General features: G+C 41.2%; 2 protein-coding genes and 1 long non-coding RNA gene across 4 annotated transcripts; 1 reads left to right on the top strand and 2 right to left on the bottom strand.

The window, feature by feature from the left end:
- On the bottom strand, positions 1–12769 carry akap17a (A kinase (PRKA) anchor protein 17A). 2 transcript variants are annotated; one of them, XM_057852535.1, is made up of 7 exons: positions 12606–12769; positions 11873–12212; positions 6554–6772; positions 5612–5824; positions 1824–1972; positions 1504–1744; positions 2–1416 (listed from the first exon to the last, which is right to left on the bottom strand). In XM_057852535.1, the coding sequence occupies exons 2-7, from the start codon at positions 12197–12199 to the stop codon at positions 580–582; spliced, it is 1986 nt and encodes a 661-aa protein (XP_057708518.1). In that variant the 5' UTR covers positions 12200–12212; positions 12606–12769; the 3' UTR covers positions 2–579. The 2 variants fall into 2 exon arrangements, with proteins under 2 accessions (XP_057708519.1, XP_057708518.1); XM_057852536.1 differs by lacking the exon at positions 12606–12769 and having other exon boundaries at positions 1–1416; positions 11873–12210.
- A 3046-nt stretch (positions 12770–15815) lies between these two features.
- LOC130927105 (uncharacterized) lies at positions 15816–20075 on the top strand. Its single transcript, XR_009066350.1, has 4 exons — positions 15816–16175; positions 16689–16740; positions 18695–19160; positions 19282–20075. It is a non-coding gene; the product is annotated as an uncharacterized LOC130927105 (long non-coding RNA).
- Positions 17395–20768, bottom strand: sowahca (sosondowah ankyrin repeat domain family Ca). Its single transcript, XM_057852663.1, has 4 exons — positions 20235–20768; positions 19340–19680; positions 18668–19057; positions 17395–17981 (listed from the first exon to the last, which is right to left on the bottom strand). The coding sequence occupies exons 1-4, from the start codon at positions 20581–20583 to the stop codon at positions 17517–17519; spliced, it is 1545 nt and encodes a 514-aa protein (XP_057708646.1). The 5' UTR covers positions 20584–20768; the 3' UTR covers positions 17395–17516.
- Between the last annotated feature and the right edge of the window lie 14 nt (positions 20769–20782).

Here is a 20782-nt window from a genome sequence, read left to right as displayed (position 1 = left end):
ACGTATCACATTTGATACACCTAAAATTTCATGATTTTGAGACTAATTCAGAATGTTGACAATTCTTTTTGGAAAAAAAAAAAAAAAAAAAAAATAGATTGATGCAAGTCAACACATGCATCTGCAGGTTCCATGAGAAAAACAAACAGGATTTAGCAAGGGTTATATCAGAGCGCTTATTACGCATATTCATTTTGACTTTTCTTTTTACAAATCTGAAAAAAAGGTTTCATTAGGACCTTATTTTTCAAATTTTGGGATTCTCTGATAATTGGTTCATGTTGCAGTTATTTAAGGGTTAATCTTGGTTTTGGACTACTACCAGAGTTTGGGAATCAAATCCATGCCGACAATTGAAAAGCTACGTAACCATTTTTCTAAAGTTTCTTCATCTGTTCGATTGATTGTACATTCAAGTTGTTCAAAGATATACCCAATGTAATGTCACGTGAGTTTGGAATGGATCATCGGTACTACAGTAACAGTGCACTTTCACAAGCTGTTTCAGTGCCCTTGAAATACTGAGTTTATTGGAGTTCAACAACACTGTGAAATGTGTGAAAAGGACAAAAGTAGTGCTCATCTTCTGGAGAGACTCCCGTCTCTACTGTAGCTGCGCCTTCTGTATCCTCGACTGTAGCGACTCCTGTTCCTGCTGTCACTCCTGCTGCTGTATCTACGGTGACGGTGTCTGCGGCTCCTTCCCCTGCTGTAGCTCCTCCCGCTGCTGCTCCTGCTCCTGTCCCGGCTAGAGCTTGTGCTTCTGCTCCAATGGCTTTGGCTACACCTCCGGTAGCGATGCGAACTTTCGCTCCTCCTGTGATGGCTGGAGGTCTTGCGGTGGTTAGCGCTCGTTCTCCGTCTGCTGCTGCTGCTGCTGGAATGCGGCCTCCTCCCTCGGCTTTTTGAGTTGCTGTCATGCTCCTCGCTATACCTGCACCTCACATCGTCCTTCTTATTTTTCACAGCCTCTCCTTCCTTTCTCTCCTTAGTCCCTCGACTTCTACCTGAGGGTTTAGAAGGTGCGGATCCCTGCTTGTCTTTGTCCTCTGTTGCTATCACTCCATTTACCTGACCCAAGACTGCCAAGGGTACTTTCTCTCTCCCAGGATTTGGGGCTTCCTTGCTCATGGTGATATCGTCCTGTTCCGGCGTGTCACGAGGTCTTACAGGCTTGTCACTGTTCTTCTTCAACATGTTGGAGAGCAGCTTCTCTCTGAGCTCCTTCTCCCGGCGTTGGAGGTCGAGGGCGCGTTCCTTTTCCAATTCCACTTTAAGAAGCTCCTCCTGCTGCTTACGCCGGCAGGCTTCCAGATGCTGACGGCGGGCGCGTTCCTCCTCCTGTCGAGCCTTCTCTTGTCTTTCGCGCTCTTCGCGCTCGGCCTGCTCCTTTAACTGCTGCTGCTGCTTGACAGCCTTTGGGGGAGGAAGAGAAGTCATTTATGTCACATGGATGGACAAGCAGACAATTTTATGTCAAAGCATAACATGTTAAGGCAGTACCTTAGCTCTGGCCAACAGGTCAGCAATGAGCCGGATTGATTCAAGGTTCCGCTGCGCCAGAAGAAGCCTCCGTTCCTCCATGGCAATCTTCATCTGAAGCTTCTTCTGCTCCTCCTCCTGCTGCTTTCTCACCTTCTTCATGTTTCTCCTCTCCTCCCTCTCCTGCAGCTTCTGTTCACGCTTCCGCTGCTTCTCCTCTTTCTTCCTCTCGCGCTCCTCTTCCTCCTGTTCTTTCTGTTTGCTGGAAAATAGCATGTTTGGACTTGTTCAATAACTGCTGTTTTTTAATTATCTCATCTTTATTTGACATAGCCCCCTACCGCTCCTGCTCTTTGCGACGCTCTTCCTCTTCCTTCTCCCTCCGCTTTTGCTCTTCTCGCTGCTTCTCCAACTCCTGTAGCTTGAGCCTCTCCAGGTTCCGCTTCTTCATAGCTGACTCACCGAGATGCTTGGTGGTGTCAAACGTCACCTGGAGTGAGCAAACACCAAATCGTGATATTTGAAAGGTCATTTTATGGATGACGATTACATAACCAAAATGAGTAAAATCATAATTATATTCTGTCATAATGAGCAGCTTGAGATCAACAAGTTTTTGCTGTCAACATGCTGACGCTCCAAGAATATGACAAATTTCATTTTTGCATTTGCATGGTTCTGTCTTGGTTCAGTCTCCATTCGAATGATGTCGCAATTCCACGTGAAAACGATGTGGTATTCATGCCGGGGCCTAGAGGGCAGTGAAGTTTTACAAAGCGACAGCCAATGATGCACTTCCTTGACAACCTCCTCAGCCCAGAAGACAACACACCCACCCACTCGAAGCAATGGCATTTTTTTCCTTTTTCCCCAGCTAGGTTTTATTTTGGAGTTTTATTCACGGTTTTTCCTGTTTGTTTTTCTCTCATATTTCTTGTACGTTTGCCGTTTACAAGTTTAAATGATTGTATAACATTGCTTGTCAATAATAATAATCAGGGGTGCACATAAGTGGTCCGCATGTGCGCATGCGTACTGGACGTAGACAAACGCGCTGGCCCTCAACGGCTTCCATACGCTTTTGCGTATCGATGGCTGACCACTGTATTTGCGGCGGACACGAGAAAATAACTTCTCAAAATGTCGAAGAGGCAGGCCCCACAGAGTAATTATTTCCGTGTTCCCCCACCCCCGTCAAAAGACAGACGACAGAGACGTCACCGGAGCTACCGAAAAAAAGGATTTTTGCTGAAAAGTGGCTGCAGGCGGTACCATGGCTAGAAGCAAATGATGCTCGCACGGAAATGCGTACAAATGTGCCGTGAGAATCCCAATGTCGCTGATAAGAGCAGCGCATTTTATGTAGGGTCAAAGAATTTCAGCCATCCAAACTTTGAAAAGCACGAAAAAAACAGAGCATGTGGCAATTAGGCAAACTATCGATGTCAGACAGGACCCCACTCGCCCTATGGACAAGTGGCGGAATAAAGGTAATGAAGAAAAGCGCCATGCACTGACTAACGTGTTTTGCATTTTACAAAGCTAAAAATGCACGATCAATGAGGTCTTATGAGGAGGACATCCCACTTTTACAAAGGCTTGGAGTTAATGTGGGAGCCGCATAATGCCCTTTATTTTGAATTGGTGCTTTTATGTTTATTTCTTTACATTTCACTTCAAAGTAATGGCAATTTTGTTGTGCCAGTTGATATTAATCAAGCATTAATTGTTAATATAATTATTTAAAGTTAATTGGCTCTAAGTAAAGCTTGTCATAATTTTATCGCATCAGGCGGGTCGGCTCTCAAGCTCAATGAGGACCAAGTCACATCTCCAGGTCCTCCTCTGAGAACCTGGGCAAAAAAAATATGTGCACCCCTGATAATAATTATAAAAAACCTCGAAGCGATGGCGGCTGTTTCTGTTCTTTTGCTTTAAACGGGACAAAAACGCGAAAATAAAACAAATTTAAATTAAAAAATATGATTAAAAAAAGTAAATTAAAACTGCCTATCCGCCATGTTTGCCGTTTTGAATATTTGCTAGCAACGACTGCGCACGCCCGAGGTGATGTGTGCGAGTGCTGACGTCATTGGAGCAAGAGCGTTCCATGCAATCACCGCAATCGAATCGTTCCGCTTTGCAGGACGGAATCAAAAGTTTGTGCCTTCGCCTTCTGTTTTCGCCGTCACCATGCAAAGGCGAGGCCATTCCGCAACACAATTGTTGCGTCTTAGTGTCGCAACTTCACCATGTAGACGGCCCATAAGTCGAACCTGATCATTCTTTACTAATACTAATTATTTGGTCAAAATGCTAATTGAAAAGAATTTGCAAAATTTGAAAGTAGCAAGTTCATATTATGTTTATAGCATTTTTTACAGAGCGGACTTAACAAGTGCTTCATGTAGTTACAAAATTAATACAGTACAGTATGATGTGCTTTACCATTAGCTTTTTTTAACCCAACATTAAAGGGTATAAGTTCAGGATTTTTGATACTAGGCTTAATCTTCGAGTTAGCAAGGGTGTAATTAGTCAGTGGAGTTGATTTCAACAAATTCTGTGTATTTGTTATTTGTTAGTTTCAGGGCTCCAGAGTGGCTAAGCTAGCGCAAGTCAATGGCACTTTCTTAGCATGCCAAAAAAAAAAAAAAACATTTGCACACATGAAAATCATCAATGACCCATGCAATCAATAGTGTTGGCTATGTTTTCGGGATAAAGTTATTAAAACTTACCATTGCATGTCAATATTTGCAGTATGAAAAGCAACATTTTTAATCCAGAAGCTCTGCAGAGGCGCAGGACGGAGTGATATCACATCGGGTTTTTTTGACCGCTGATTTTTTAATGTCGTAGCAAGCAGCAAATAACCAGTTTATATAGTTCCTCATTCTTCATAGGGAATTTTTGGAAACTTTCCTTTGCCCATTTCTTCTGTTTTCACATCCTCTAAATGCACATTTTGCCCGGTTGCCGGCCGTCAGTTAACGCAGCAGACTGATGCTGCATTCGAGGAAGGAGGGAAGTCAGAGTTTCCAACCTCCGCTCTGGAAAAATATCATTGGAACGCCTCCACTATTTGATCGCTTACGAGATAGCAGGTTTGGTGGAGGTTAAGATGTTTTTGAGGACCAAAATAAAAAAAAAATCTTGCCACGAGCAGCCATCTTTGCTGTTCACATTCGCTTGGAACGCTTTGAGGTCACAACTGGAACCCTCCAAGCGGGATAAGTCCGACTTCCCAACTTCCTTGAATGCAGTGTGAGCACAAGTGGCCAAAGCACTCTTCTTCATTGTGGTTGTATTATGCATCTAAAAAAAAAAAAAAAAGTCCTGCAGAATGGAAATTAATTACGACAGTTTGTTGCGACATTGTTTTGGCCGCATGGGTATTTTGAAACAATGATCTGTGTTTTGAATTTATTTGACTATGTTGAATCTGTTCGTAGCTTTGTATCGTGATTTATTGGCATGCTATGAAGGTGCCATTGACTAGACCTAGCTCAGCCAATCCGGAGTCCTGAAACTAACAAATAACTTGCAAACTGCACAGAATTTGTTTGAATCAACTCCACCAACTAATTAAACCCTCGCTAACTCGAAAATTAAGCCTAATGTCAAAAATTCTCAACTTTCACTTTTAAGTGTGACAATTAAACTATTACTGGCAGCACTTTTGAGTTATTATTTTAACTCTCAATGGGGGAACGCTTTCCTATCAAATCTAAGTTTCACATTGTGTTTGACCACTGCATTTGTAAACAAAATAAATCACTCCAAATCCAGACTTTTGCTTCCTGTTTCCATTTTCCCCAAGTACAGATTTGTGCAAAAGACCCTAAATACCCCTTTTAATTAGCCTCCCTCGGTCCCTCCCAACACAACATGAGCAGCTTTGATTCTCATTAAACTAAAAGGTCTTAAAGAAGCCCGGTGACTCAGAGCTGTATTTCACTTAAGAGGTCTAAATTACTTGCGTTATTAAAATGCATAATACGCTTAAAAGGTGCATGGTGGTCAATCAGTTCATGGTCAGAAATGAAAAAAGCAGTGTGCCGGCTTATGTCTTTTTGCGGCAAAGTCACTGAATGTCAGCTTTCACAATTTAAGGGATTTAATGTACCTTTATATTGCAAGCGACTGCCTTTCCATCATCTCCTTTCAGCATCAGCTTCATTCCACGTAGCGTGTCCATGGCTTTGGTAAAGCCGTCGTATTCGTGGTACTGCACATAAGCCTCAAAGTTCAAATGGCCCCCAAAACTAAAAGTGTTAAAGTTTTTGTCCAGCATCTCCTCCCTGTATGGGTCCAGCATTGGGATGTCCACATTTCGTACCTAAATCAACAGTTGTTGTTTTTTGCAGAGGAACACAATAAAGAAATGAAAATACATTCAAATATGCCTTCCTTTTGGCCAGAAAAGGCCAAAAAATAAATTGTTTCACTTGTTGAACTTGAGCAACACAAGTGTGATAACTTCTTGCTTTGCAATGTTCTGTTTGAGCAATAAAAAAGCCGATCAACATCATCTCTTTTATGTATTTAAAGTACTGTGTGCCATTTACTGTTTTATTTTAATTGATTTTTGTTTTTTATGTAACCTTGTTGAGTTGTGACTTCATGTTGGAGCTCTACCATAAATACATAGATTTTTATTTGATTTATATTGCATAACAAGCTGCTTACAATGAATAAAGTGTATGACAGGGCATAGACTTCATAACCTAAAGTTATGAAGTCTATGGACAGGGCTTCAATATTTAAATCATTGGCTATCACTGAGCTGACTAAGCCATTTGATTTGGGAGGGCATTCATTGTCAGCCCTGCCACATGAAATGGATTGGACGTCTGTCAATGGATTCAAAATTGTTGACGTCCTGCTATAGCTCAATTCTAGATTTTTTTCTATTGAACATGGTGTCGTGTTTACATTGATTTAGTGTTTGGTCACTTAAGTTAGACATAAGAATGTCTTTTAATTTCCTGTAAAGAAGTTCTAGGATTCCCCCCAACAGCAACTTAATGTTTTTTTTACCTTTGCATCATTGAAACAGAGTTTGTACCTTGCCAAATGCCTCAAAGACCGCGATGAGGACCTCCTGACATGGTCGGTCAGGAAAACCGCTTTGTTTTTGGCTGAACCAGCGACAGGGCAGTCCTTCCAGGTGAATAGTGTCAGGCCTCTCACCCGGTAGAGTTTCATTCATGTCTTTGGCATCTCGAAAGAATGAGTCCCAGTCATGTCTCGTGGGGAAGTCCACTTTGTTCTCAACTGCACGCACCTGAAGAGACAAAAAATGTCTGCATTCAAGCTGTACCATAGGTCAAACTGGTTAATTGAGTTCACTTAAAAGACCATTCAGATGATCCCTGTTTATTTAAATGCCAAAATTTAAACGTAGATTTGTACGAGGTGACAACTAAGGACAAGTTGCGACGTCGGCATGGTGTCTAGATTCAGAGATGTGGAGGACGAATGTGTCAAACATTGAATGACAATTTGCATCCTCCTTTGTATTCATTTGTGAATTTGTGATCATGTGTATTATGTTCGTCACGCGGACGCTACTTGTTTTTTCACTTTGCTTGTTAGCGGGCGTAAGTGAAATACTTCAGGATACTTCCTGATCACTAGTTAGTCCAGAGGTGTCGACAAACTTTTTCCTCAAAGGGGTACTTTCAGAAAGATCAAAGGATACGAGGTCCAATTCGAAAGCCTGCCACTTTCATTTGTTTGGAATAAGGATTAACTCTGGCTGCCATTGACGGCGATAGACGTCCAATCCATCAATGGCAGTGAAACATGATGACTCAATGCCTGCCTTCCCAGTTGAAATGGATTTGATGTCTAAAGGCTGATTTAGGCTTCTGCATTACGCCGATCGCGAAGCGACGACGTAGACGCTATGCCATCATTGCGCATACAAAATTCTGCGCCGAGGGAATGCGTTGTTCTGTAAATCACCGCTATGCCACTTGTCGAATTCCTTTAGATTTCCTCTAGTCATTAGTCACGTTTACATGCTGACTTTTATTCATACCGATTCAAATCATTCCGTATGGAAATTTCAGATCAGCTGTTTACATGTCACTTCATCAATTCCGATCCAGCGTTTACATGTGACTGCCTTTATTCCGAAAGGACGTTTGACAACTGCCGTTTGACATGCCCAGATTAATCAAAACAAAGCGTCACGTTGCAAAACATGGAGATCGATCGTCGGAGTGCTGCTGTTTTAACTGTAACCCACTTGTTGTGTTTGTGGGGTCGTATCCGCTTCTGCTGTTTTGCTCTTTTGCCTTGTAGTAGCCGGTTTTCCACCGGTTTCTAATCTGGTCAACGCTCCGGTCTATTCCGGCTTCGTGTAACCTCTCGTGAACTTTTTTAAATAGTTCACTGTTCCTCGTTTTACGCCCGTCTAAGCGAGCAATTATATTCAATTCTTTTAAAGTTTGAATTAAATACAATCTTTCCGCCGGACTCCAATTAGGTGCGCTGTGCTTGGAAGCCATGTTGCAAGTGACGTTACTTACGTCACAAAGTGACGTCACCACGTCAGTACGGAGCATGTGCAGAAAGAACGCAACCAGACACCATTCCGCTTCCCTGTTTACATGATATAATTTTACTTCTAATCGGTTTGGGAAAAGGAATATTCCACCCCTGTGAATCGGAATGAAATTCGATTCGGTTTGGACCTGTTCATTCCGAATGAGGTGTTTATATGGAACACATTTGTTCGGTTTGGACAAATATTCCGATTGTAATTGGAATATTTGGCTCCATGTAAACGTGGCAATTGACATCAATGGCAAAAAAGAAGGAACGTGTGTATTTGCAGGGGCAGCAAATTAATACTCAACAACAAATGTTGGTAATACAAATGTCGAAGCGTAGGCGACACAGAAGACGTTCCCAAAAGTTTGAAAACGGCGGTGTTGATGTGCTGAACTAGAAACAACGTTCTGAGCAGACCAATCACAGTCCTTCGACGCTCACGTCACGCACGTTGACGTTACGCGTAGTAGGGCAGGGCGGTAAACCAAAAATTTACCGTCACCGAAATTCTTAACGATGACCGACGTAATTTTGACCATGTCGGTAAATTCGGTAAATTAATAAAACAAGAAAATATAGTCTTTTCATCCCGCTTTGATTCTGTGTTGTTCATCTATGTTCATTCCCCTTTAAGAAAGCTGTCAATGGGCTTACGTAGGGAGTCACGTGATCATCAAGAAGCCAATCAAACAAAAGCCCGGTAGGCTAACGCTAGCAGCTAACGCTACAAGCAAAACGTGATGGAGTGTGGCTTAAGGGAGGTTCACCAAACTTTCAACCGACATTTAGTAGACTCTTGGTGGCATCCAGACGGGCTTTCACCCGCTGTCCTCCCTTGTTCTCACGATTTCCGGAGATGGTGCTTTCAGTGCTTTCTACTGGTAGCCAGGCTAACGCTAGCTAGCGGCTAACGATACAAATGAACGTGATGGAGTCGGATAGCGGCTCTAACCTTGTCGAAACGGCTGAACTTAATGAGTGGATTGGGCACGGACTGCATCTAACTATTACTATGTGGCGTTATTTTGTATCTGTCTGTGTGTGATTCCTCTGATAGCTTTTGTGATGGTAAAGCATTCAGCATAAAGTACAATCCAACGGCGAAACTTATAATGACCGAGAAATGGCCCCAGCTATTTTTCTGTATGTGCTTATTTCTGTGTCATTATTGCTATCATAAAATCTTAAGCGTTTCAATTGAAGAAGATCAATATAGCTTTAATGTGTGTGTCTCTGTTTGTTTGGGGGTTCATTTGTGCGTGCATTTATTAAAAAATGCACTGGGGGGGACCCTGAAACCATAATGTAAACACTTGTATTTAATAATTATGTCACAGCAGCCATTAACAATAAGTTGTCTTTTTGAAGTGTACTGTTCAAGCTGCAAGTCATTTGTGTTACAATGACATGTTTGCACAGGCATATTGATTTTGATAATGTACATTGTTCAAGTCATACACGCTGTTATAAATGTTCATACTTGAATTCTTATTGCTTACAATACATTTTTATAAACTTAATGTTTAGACTGCATGTACAATTGTTAAATACAGTATATGAAATTGAATGCTGGTAAATAAATCAAGAAACAGTTCATCTGTATTTCATGCATTGATTCAGATTTTCAAATTATATAACAGTACGCTTGGGCGAATTTATCGTCATTTATCGTTATCGAGATAAATCTGCTCAATTTATCGTGATACATGTTTAAGGCCATATCGCCCAGCCCTAACGCGTAGTCAGGATTTTTTGGAGGCGCACGTCAGGATAGAGGATTGACAGATTGACAGCTCTTTCTCAAATCCGTGGGTGGTGGTGCATGGCCGTTCTTAGTCGGTGGAGCGATTTGTCTGGTTAGTTCCGATAACTAACGAGACTCCAGCATGCTAACTAGCTACGCGGCCCCGCGCGGTACGGCGTGAGGGTCGTATATTGGGTCCGTGTTAACGGTGTAGGTCCGTCGTCACCGCTATGCAAAAGCATAAATAAGCCTTAAAGCTGTTGGTGCAGTGAATGAGTTAAGGGCTACAAGCAAGAAAATAATCCAGCGGTATAGGATATTGCAAAATATATATATTTACATTACTGAAACAAACTTTGCAGAACAAAGCAAAAAAAAGTCAATAAAATCATCACCAAGATCTCTCAATTTATCACATTGGATTATTTTTAAAATTTTGACGTATCGTATCTAAGAAAATACTGAAATTGTAATAGAATTTTGATATCCTAATAACTTATTTAAGAAAATACTGTAATTCTACACTGTGGTCTAAATCAGTTGCCACCAACCATTTTTGCACCACAGACCAGTGTGATGTGGGCATTTTTTTCACGGACCAGCAATGTGTGGCAGAAAATGACAGTAAAAATAAAATAACAGGACGGGGCTAAAACCTTACACGTGTGTAAGTGGAGGGAAAATGTAACTCACCATACACCGAATCAACCATTTTTTAACAGCAGCCTCTACTAAATACCGTGATACCTCTACATATGAAGTTAATTCGTTCCAGGACCTTGTTTGTAAGTCAAAATGATCGTATGTCGAGCAGGATTTTCCCAGTAGTAATAATATTGATAATAATAATACTTGTAATAATGTAAAATAACGTGTTCTAATGTGGCGAATGTGTTTGGGTAGTGTACCTGAACGCTTCGCGTGGCTGACATGACAGAGTGAGCCTTACTTTCACTTTGCTTTCTTACTGCAGGGGAGACTTGGCGTGTTGTGTTGCACAAGTTGATGGAATAAATGATTAGAAACCTGACGAAGCTGGCAATTTCTTTGGCGATGTTACCACAATAATAATTGCCACCTTAACTTATAAAAACTGACGAACGGAGGAGGACCGCCGAGATCATGCCGTCTACGGCTGTATTGTTGAGCCATATCACAGATTTGCGCACTCCATGCTCATAGTTTTCTATTATCTATCCATCGTCATGTCAATGGTAAGCATCACCGTTTTCCTTTTTTTCATCTCCTGCACTAATATTGTTGGAACCCGTGTTGATTTCTCTCGAAAGAAAATCTGCCGTGCGTCCGTCTTGCAGGAAAACAAACTGCGGTGCTGTCATATATCGTCGTATTTAGAGCATGTCGTCAGATGCAGAAACAAAGGGCGAGTCAAATTTTACGTCGGATGTCGAAAAGATCGTGTGTCGAAGCGATCATATGTCGAGGCATCACTGTACTAATATTAATACATTTTATTTATAGAGCGCTTTTACCAATGCTCAAAGACGCTTTATAGTTGAAACAAAGAAAAGCAGCAAACAAAGTGAGCTGAATAAAACAATAGAGAAAAATAGTATAAATTAAATGCCAGACCAACGCCAGCTAAGTTTTAGTTTGAGCTAATGTTTTTTAATGCATTCATAATTTAGTTTATTGGTATATTTAGCCGTTTTTTGTGGGAATATGTTTCTGAAGCATTTGTTAAGAGCATTGTGAAAAAACGTTAGCTTTTAATCTAGTGGACATTTTCTTTGTAAATTAGCCAATTGTTCTTTTGTTGTACATAGATACTCATTTAAAAAAATTATACCGTTTGAGGCTCAGCTGAGGTATTTTAACTTTTCATGTTCCTTATCAGATTACTCGATTTTTCGAACTAACTAGTCCATCGATTAATCGACTACTAAAATATTCGATAGCTGCAGCCCTAGTTGACATCCAAAGTACTACCGTGCGCTTTCAGCTTGTTCTGTTTAGATGCATACAGGAAGAACGTACTAAAGATGCCTTGAGAAAACAAAGAAGAAAAAACAACAGATGAAGATAGGGACTGATTTTCAAAACACATGCCAGTATTACCTTCAATACATCAGTAAATCCACTGAGTTTGATGCTCTTCCCATCCAGACGCCCCAACAAAGTCTTCACAACCATTTTGTTTTCCACCTCGCCCTCAAAACGAATGAAGTCCATCGTGCTCTTGGACACTCGGAGGGCTGAAAACTGGTCCGGCACTACCATGGCCTTTACTCTTTCCATGACCTCCCAGTTGGAAATGCTCTTTCCCGGCAGTTTGAGTTGTGGAAGCGTCACACTGACGGTCATTTTGGCAATGGGTTTCAAGTAAATGTTGTGCTCAGCAGAAAGGCACACTGCCTCTGTAGTGTCATGGACGATGGTGGTCATTGTGACAGAAAGCCTGATGGAAGTTGGCGAAAACAATCATTGTTAATGAATTAAAAGATGCGTTTAATAATGATAAGAATAAGTGGACTTTCCTGCTTTGGTTTTTGGAGAACAATTCAAATTTGTTTACGTTACATTGAAGATGATAACATCCACCTTGTTGACCATTGTTATGCTCTTTACAGTATGCCTTCCAACTTTAATGAGTTACTGTAAATTAAAACCCGCGACGCACGTTTCGACAGCAAGTCAAGAATGTATAAACGTCGCAAATGGTGCAAGAAATAACTGATTTGCTCTTGGGACACGTTTTAACCAGACAGCTGCAGATTGCGGGACAGCAAGTATGTAATGTTGGTTACAGGCCAGTCGAGTTAGCACAAATAGTTCTTTGACTTGCACTTACCTGAAAACCTCACCAATGTAATATGATTAAAGCGCTTGGATTTCTGTTACGACGAAAAATCAAATCTGTCGCACATTTGGTAACTTCGCGGTTAAAGACAATGAAACGAAAAGCAAACGACCTACTGTGGCATATTAATACAAGCGAAGCCACTTCCGCATGGTGTCAACTTTGACCCCAGAGTAGACGAATGAGGGTTTACATCAGAACTCATGGTTTCCTAGAACAGTGACCTCGCGTGGAGAAAAGTGCATATTACATTTAAAACAAAAAGAAAAATTATTACCAAAAAAACTGTACAAGTATTAATTCAATGAAGTAATTTTATAATCATTATTAGTATTATTGCTATTTGTATTATCATTCATTTTCCGTACTACTTATCCCATTATTACTAAAAACGGTGGCACGGTGGAAAAGTGTTATTACTATTAATATTATCATTCATTTTCTGTACTTCTTATCCCATTATTATCATTAAAAGTGGCGGCACAGTAGGAAAGGTTTTAGCATTTCTGCCTCACCTTTCCCAGCTCCGGCCCCTCTGTGTGGAGTTTGCATTTTCTCCCCGTTCTTGCCCACACGTTTGACTAATTTACACCTTTCCAACTTCCTAGATATTTTTATTTTGAAATCATTCGACACAGCCTCGCTTTCAATTGCGACCCTAATGTTTACAGTTTTGGCAAAAAACAGAAAAAGCATTGACATTTTAAAATATAATATATTAAACCTTAACCCTATATATTAGGTATATAATCACATAATTTATTCATAAAAAATTTCAGGAAATCAAGGTGCACGAAGTTGTGTACAGTCTTTACCAAAAACGTACAGTTCCACCCAAATTTGACAAAAACATCCCCATTTACAGTATTTCCAATGGTCCCATTTATTTCCAATGGGAATAATATGAAGTGATATCAAGAGGAAGTGACCTGAAAACGCCCCAAAGCCTACAGGAAGCGATTCAGAAATGCCATAAAATCAACAGGAAACGACCAGAAATGTACAGGAAGTAACCCTGGAATGCCCCAAAATCAACAGGAAGTGGCCTGTAAGTATGAAGTATATTATTGAAAGGGGCACTAAAGTCATTTTCCAATATTTTTGACTGTTTCATACATTATTAGACAAGTCGGACCTGCAAAAAAATCTTTGTTAATGGTCATTATTTTTGACCAAAAAAAAAAACTCCTTGAATTGACATGAAACGTACAGGAAGTGACCTGAAATGAGAGGAAAGGATTCTGACAAGGGCGTAGGTTTGGTCTCAACATTGTTAGGGACCATATAGCAGCATAACCTGCATGTACACTTTTTGCTCGGGATGGGACATTAATAAGACCAAACAGATTGGGTGAACGGGGTCAGGGCTATGTTTCTTACCAATACGTACCTGATTAATTGATACGCTAAATCAAGGGTGCTCATTACGTCGATCACGATTGACCAGTCGATTGCAACGCTAGTGTGAGTAGCTCGCGGCATCCAAAAAAAAAAAAGTTATGTACGTAGTTAATTAGGATTATGTTGTGTGTATGTTGTGTTGTGTTGTGTGAGCAACATATAAGGTGAGCAACATATGCAGCACCTCTAACGCCTCTCTAAGCAGCTTCTTGCGCACGTTTTTCTGGTTCTATAGTTTCTAGCAGAGTTCAGTTTAATCGCAGTTTAATTAACATAAACAGTAGAAAACACAAATAGGACATTTCTCTCTTAGCAACTTCCTACTCGAGTTTTTCAGGTTAGCAAGTTTACACAGTTTAATGTTATGCTTAGGTCAGACTTTCAGGAACAAAATTAGTGGTGTTTCCCATTTCCACAACATTGGTGTCCTTTTAAATTACAGTGGCTGCTGCAGGCCGGAAAAAAAAACTTCTAATCTCCCTCCTCTTCGAAAGGGGCTGAGGAGAGGGCATGTTGTCGACATTTATTTCTGTTGGGGCTGTGTGAGTGTCGGGGGAGGGTCAAGTCATCACCCAATCAAACGTGCGTTGGGAGGGGTGGACTGGTGCATTCAGCAATTGAAAGGGAGTAAATATAAGTTTGAACATAATGAAAATAATTCACCTAATAATAGTAGGGTCAATTCTATCCTTACAACATATAGAAAGACAATCTAAATCACCAGTATAACTGAACAGCTTATGCAGGGTGATTCAAAAAGAATGTGCCAAAACCATTGTGGCATATCTAAAAAAAAAAAAAAAAACATTAAATAACTAGCTGGATACAAGTATTGTATGTAACTTCAAGTTTTTATTTCATGCTTTACAAGTGCTCAATGTGACCACCACCAGCGGCACGGACAACATCAAACCAATATGAAAATTCATCCCAAACGGGCTTCAGGATACACGCAAACTCAAGCACACAAAACGCCTTCAGCTGAGGAGTCGCCATTTTGAGCGTAAATAAACGAGTGATTTTCCGACAAAGACCAATTGAAATTGACACCCAGTTAAACAAGGATAATTCCTGTATCAAATGACCGCTAATTCAATCTATTTCAATGATTTTAAAAGAAATAAATGCGTGATGATTTTGGCACATTCTTTTTGAATCACCCTGTATAATGCATATAAGGTTGCTTTAAGGCTGGTGGGGACAATTTGAGCATCCTAAAAAGTTAGTAGTATCATGTCCCTACCGTCCCTGTGCAAACCTATGCCCTTGGATTCTGAAATGCCCTAAAATCAACCATAAGGATCCAAAATATACAGAAAGTGACCCCAGAATGCCCCCAAAATGCACAGAAAGAGACCGGTAAATAGAAAAACAATGTAAAAATCAACTTGTTGCCCACCAATGACAACAATAGACATCCAATTAATTTTAAACGGGGGACTGGCCGTGAATTTTTATATTTCAGTACCAATGACAGCACTAGACGTCCAATCGATTTTGACTAGGAGGGGGCGAATGACTACCAAATACCACACTTGGCGACTAAAAGGAAGATAGAATGAGAATAGATTAGCCAAATAAGGGAATACCAATGGCATCAGTTCCTTAAAAAGATGCCAGAGGAATTTACATAACAGGCATTACTCCCTTCGCTTTGTATGTAGGTCAGTAGCTGCAGTCAGACAGACACCCTCTCTCACTCGCTCTCTCACCCAATAAGCAGTCATGTAACAGATAAAAGCGGCCTAAAGCAACTATGAACCCAGTGAGAGAATTAAATCATGCAGTGATCTCCCAGATTATTTCAGACTAGATGATAGGAGAATATAGGACATCAAATTTGACAGTATTTACCAAACATTCATTCATCTTCTGAACCGCTTATCCTCTCGAGGGTCATAACCAATTCAAATTTGAGTTATCACATTCAAAGCCCTTGAGAACATGACACACACATATTGAGTGTGGTGAACAGGTGTGCACTGATGCTCATTTAATATTGAGAGCAGTGTTAGAGTCAGCAGTGGCAGTTGCTGGACATGGGAACATCAATTATTCAGCATCACCAGACAACGGCAGACTACTGTCTGCAGGGAATTTGTTAACTAATCCGAGACTTGAGTTCATCATTAAACACGAGACGAGGCGATTCTACCTGAAGTACGTATTGCTTTATTTCACATTTAACAATTGGACAGCTGGAAGCAATGACAGTGGTTTTTGCCTTATGGTAATTTCACAGTAGTCAGTAAACAGTGTTCCCACACTCATGCAGGTGAAAAGTGATGTCATAGTACACCTGAAGTAAAACTCTTTACAATACAGCAATTTGAAGCGAGAGGCAGGATGTACATTACAAAAACCGTGAAAATGGGGTGATCCGCGTGGTACAAATGAAATGATCAGATCATTTTTAAAAAGGCTCACAAACAAGAGACAAGACGCAAACACCATATTCTAATCTAAACTCTACTATTCATTCACTTTTAACAAACACCTAATTATTACATTTGTACATGAGAAGAAGTTGCGCTTGCTTGAAAACAAATGCATTCGAATGTGTTGACTGCGACTGTGCTTGTTTGTTTGCATATTTATGAATGTGTGCTACCTATGTTGGTTGTCATGGTCCCTGATCTCATCATGTTGTATTTGCTGATTTTGACTTGGCAGGTCTCCAAAGAGGCACATGAAATTAGTGGTAAAAATCTGTCACAATTTTCAGGTAAGGTCGGAATGGATACGCATACTTCATCTTGCAGTAGAAGAATAACAAAAATAAGATTAAGGTTTGAGGCGTAAGTAAAAAAAGAACTCCACAAAAGGGGATGCAGCTTTTTCGTGCAATTGTATTGTCATTTGAACTGGCCAAAACCCACCCATCCCTTACAAGTCCAACCAAATCCCACCATTTTAGTGAAAAGTACCAAGAAACATATTAATAACCCAGCTTATAAATGTTCCATTTTGTGAAGAATATTAAATAGCAGTTTTAATGTTTGTGTTTGCACAAGTTCTTCCTTTGTGTGCTTACAATCTTGAAAGTGACAAGTGCAAATAGAACTGCAACAGTGTATGGAAGTAGAACAATTCTAAAAATGGATGGAAAACTCTCCTAATATGTGAATATTATGCACCAGATACCACATTTTTTATTAAAGTGATAAGAAAATTTCCACCAATGTGAATCATAAACCTCCATATGCCTCCTCCCCTAATTTGAAAGGGGAAAAAAAACATTCATGGAAGCATTCATTGACTGTCCAAAATCAATTAGATACTGTGTAAACAGAAAAATAAGATTATGAAATGCTACCTAAATAAGTTAGTTCCTTAGTGAAAATTAAACAATAGGAATAAAAATAGAATACGTTTCTTAAAAAAAAAAACATGGGCTTTGTTCCCTAAAAACTTCAAAAAGGCTTGGCTTTACATTATAAAATCAAATAAAGATTCTATAAATGTGTCTCACTGTAAATAAATAGCTGCTTTAGGGCTGCTTTATCCAAACAGGTTGGAAAGCGGCCGTGTTCGCTGGGGGGTGCTGGAATCATCATCTCCTCTCCCTACTTCCCCCGTGTCCCTAAAGGAGGCGCTATGTATAATCTGAGCCCGGTGTCGCCCCCGATGTAGCCGAGCGTTGAGCCTGCTTAGCGACGACTTCCTAAGTATGCCCCCCTTAGTACTCCCATTCCTGAGTGCCTCCTCGGAGGCCCCTCCTGTAGAGTTCAGGAGGCGCAACGGGTTTAGGTTTCCCTGGAGTACCTTGGGGAACCTCCAGCCACGTGCCCCGCTGCTGCCGATGTTTGCGTGCTTGTTGTCAGACTCGCCTCCTGGTGAGGTGACCGCCCCTTGGTCCAGCAGGTCTGTAGGTAGAGGCGCGGGCAGGTACTGGAAGGCTCGTCTGCCGCTGTAATCCCTCACTTCGGGGTCAGCCTCCCAGTCAGACAGCAGCACACGTACCACCTGGCCAATTGGAAGGACAACAAAAATGCATTCAAAATGTTTTGTCTTGGCTTGTTAATGCAACTTTTGCCAAAGAAAGCACACCTTTTGTGTTTTTTCTGCATTACGTTACTTGAAAGTACAAATCAACTAGAAGGCATTTGCCTGTATATTCAAAGGGCAGGGAGCAAACCAAAAAAATAAAAAGCAAAGTTAAGTCCAGTAATATAAAAGACAAGTTCAAAATTTACTACAACCACCTTGCTTTCTCTACTGGCTTACTTTGAACCATCAGGCAACGATAAGTCAACAATTAATGAATTTATTTAATCAGCCCTGAGGAGAAAAATCAGAAATAAGGCTCCACGAATCACGTGTATTACGAGAAAATGCATACATAACAAATTTCAATCTGATCTGTCCACGAATAACGAGAGGGTAGAAATTTTAACAGCGCAATGAATTAATTATCAGCCCTGATACAAACAAAAAAAAAAGTTAAGTGTCCTCCCAAAAAACAACAAGAACAAAGTACGTAGGTTTTTGACACTTCCCTTCGGGCAATAAATATATATATATATATATATTTCTTGAAAATTTTACAATAGATCAATTCTAGATGTAAGCATGTCGATATTCAATAATGATACAAAATACTGAGATATTGTCCTACAAGTATCTTCTTAGCTTACAGCATTGCATTTTACCTGAGTGTGTCCATGCATGGCTGCCAGGTGTAGAGGCGTGTATCCAGCACCTGACCTCACGTTGACGTTAACGGGCACGGCGTTATCCTTGGCGAACTTCAGCAGCTGGGAGAGCAGCTCCACTTTGCCCTGCTTGGCTGCCCAGTGAAGGCAGGTGAAGCCGGTTACGAAGTCTCTCTTGGCCACGAGGCCGGCCTCCACGGCCAAAAGGGGCTGCAGGCTTTCCCACAGGCCGTCCGAGGCGCACAGCATCCATTCGTGCTCCATCGGGTCCAACGTCACCGAGGCGCAGTCCTCGTCGGTGGCCGACGAGAGCAGAGACGCCGAATCCCCGTCGCTCCTCATCGAGTCCCGAAGGCGAGGCCCTCGGTTGATGAGAGACCGCCGAACCTATAAGAGGAGGCAGGCATGGAATTAATTTTCATAAGTGTCCTCTTTACATTCTCACACAGCTTATCTTCATTGATCCAGAAGTCCATATCTTTAAATTCAAGTGAGAACACTTTTTCTTTTTTAATCAGTTCTAAATGAAACCAAATAAATTATCTGAATTACCTGATCCAACATTTTCACCTATTTTTTTTTTTTTTTTTTTTAAATATCTTTCAAAACAGTCATTCCCAACTCATCTCAAGTACTAGTACATGAATCAGATCCATGATCTCGCCTCACCTGAGGTGAACAATTCATCATCAGCTCGATGAAGTTTCTGCGACTGCCTTTGGGTGTGTTGACATCCAGGTTATCCAACCCTTCTATGGTGCTGTCTTCAGACAGGCAGCTGGCCAGCATCGCTCGCTGCGACCCTTTGGACACCCTGCGGGACCCTCGGACTTGTTGGCTTTGGGAGCCGGCGGGATGGTCTAGATCTGGCACTCCTATCAGCGGGGCTGACTCGCGTCGTCTTCTCTCCCTCAGCTTCACTTCTCCGGCACTGACAGAAGCGGGAGTTGTATTAGTCTGGGAGTTCTGCTTGGCAACATCCATATTACAAGAAGGGGGACTGGTAGCTCCTGTGAGATCACAGAACAAGGTTTTTAATGAATATTCACTTTGGCTCATTTTCTAGAAAATAAATATAGAGTGCAGTGAATGTAAATTTCCCATGTATACAACAAAACTGAGATGAAGGCTTGAATGAATGTTCATTCGCCCACTCCCAATCAAAATGAATTGGACGTCTAGTGTCATCAAAGACACGGAAACATGAGGTAACAAGGAAGTGACCCCAAAAATGAGAAGAAGTGACACATAGAGCAAAGCATCCCCACGCACTTTCTCCAGAAATTGAATTTTCTACACTTTCTTATTAAATTAATTTTATTACACCCCATGCTGAACACGGTGTTTAGTACAAACTGAGAAAATAAAACAGTAAGACAATGCTTCATGTTACCAGAGAGGCTGTGAAAAGTGAGTGAACTTACACTTTGTGCAATTTACACGCATAATGTCCAACATCAACACATGATCATTGAACATATCCGTGTGAATAAACCAATACTAACTTAAATTAATCAAATACAGATTTATTTAAAGCAAAGGATGCCTCTAGATCAGCACTCACCTGTTTGCTGTTTGTTGTCAACGTTGCTGCTGACGAGCTTGTTGTTGTCCGGTGTTTCGTGCACGTCCCCGTTGCATTCGCTTGCGTGCTCGTGGCAGTCGCTTTCCACGCGCGTCATCGAGCGCGCGCTACTATAATCCTCATTCAAACGCACGTATTTCACGCCGCTTTCCACTTCCAAGACCCCGAGTGTGTCCACGACCTGTCTCAAAACCTCCTCCGACTCCAGCGGGTCACTCGAGCCAGCCTGCGTCGCCGTCAAGTGATCGATCAGCTCCATCTGTTGGACCCTCCCTCCTCGATCCTTTAGGAACTCAAACACGGCTCGAACCGTGCGCGGTGACGTCATCTTTGATCACCAACCAACTAAATCGATAAATGAATTACATGACACCAGATGGTTTCGACATCAGTCCGTTGTCATTTCATGGTCGTTGACTGCCGATGACAGCATCTTCACTGGTGGGCCTCCTCCTTTCCTCCATCATGGGTTGATTAGTTTCGAGGCACAGCCGATAGAGGGCGCCCATTGCCATTAATCTCGCTCG

This window comes from Corythoichthys intestinalis, chromosome 12 (assembly GCF_030265065.1).
Source record: "Corythoichthys intestinalis isolate RoL2023-P3 chromosome 12, ASM3026506v1, whole genome shotgun sequence".
Taxonomy (NCBI): Eukaryota; Metazoa; Chordata; class Actinopteri; order Syngnathiformes; family Syngnathidae; genus Corythoichthys; species Corythoichthys intestinalis.
The sequence above is the reverse complement of the archived record's forward strand: the minus strand, read 5'-3'. Positions and strand labels throughout refer to the sequence as shown.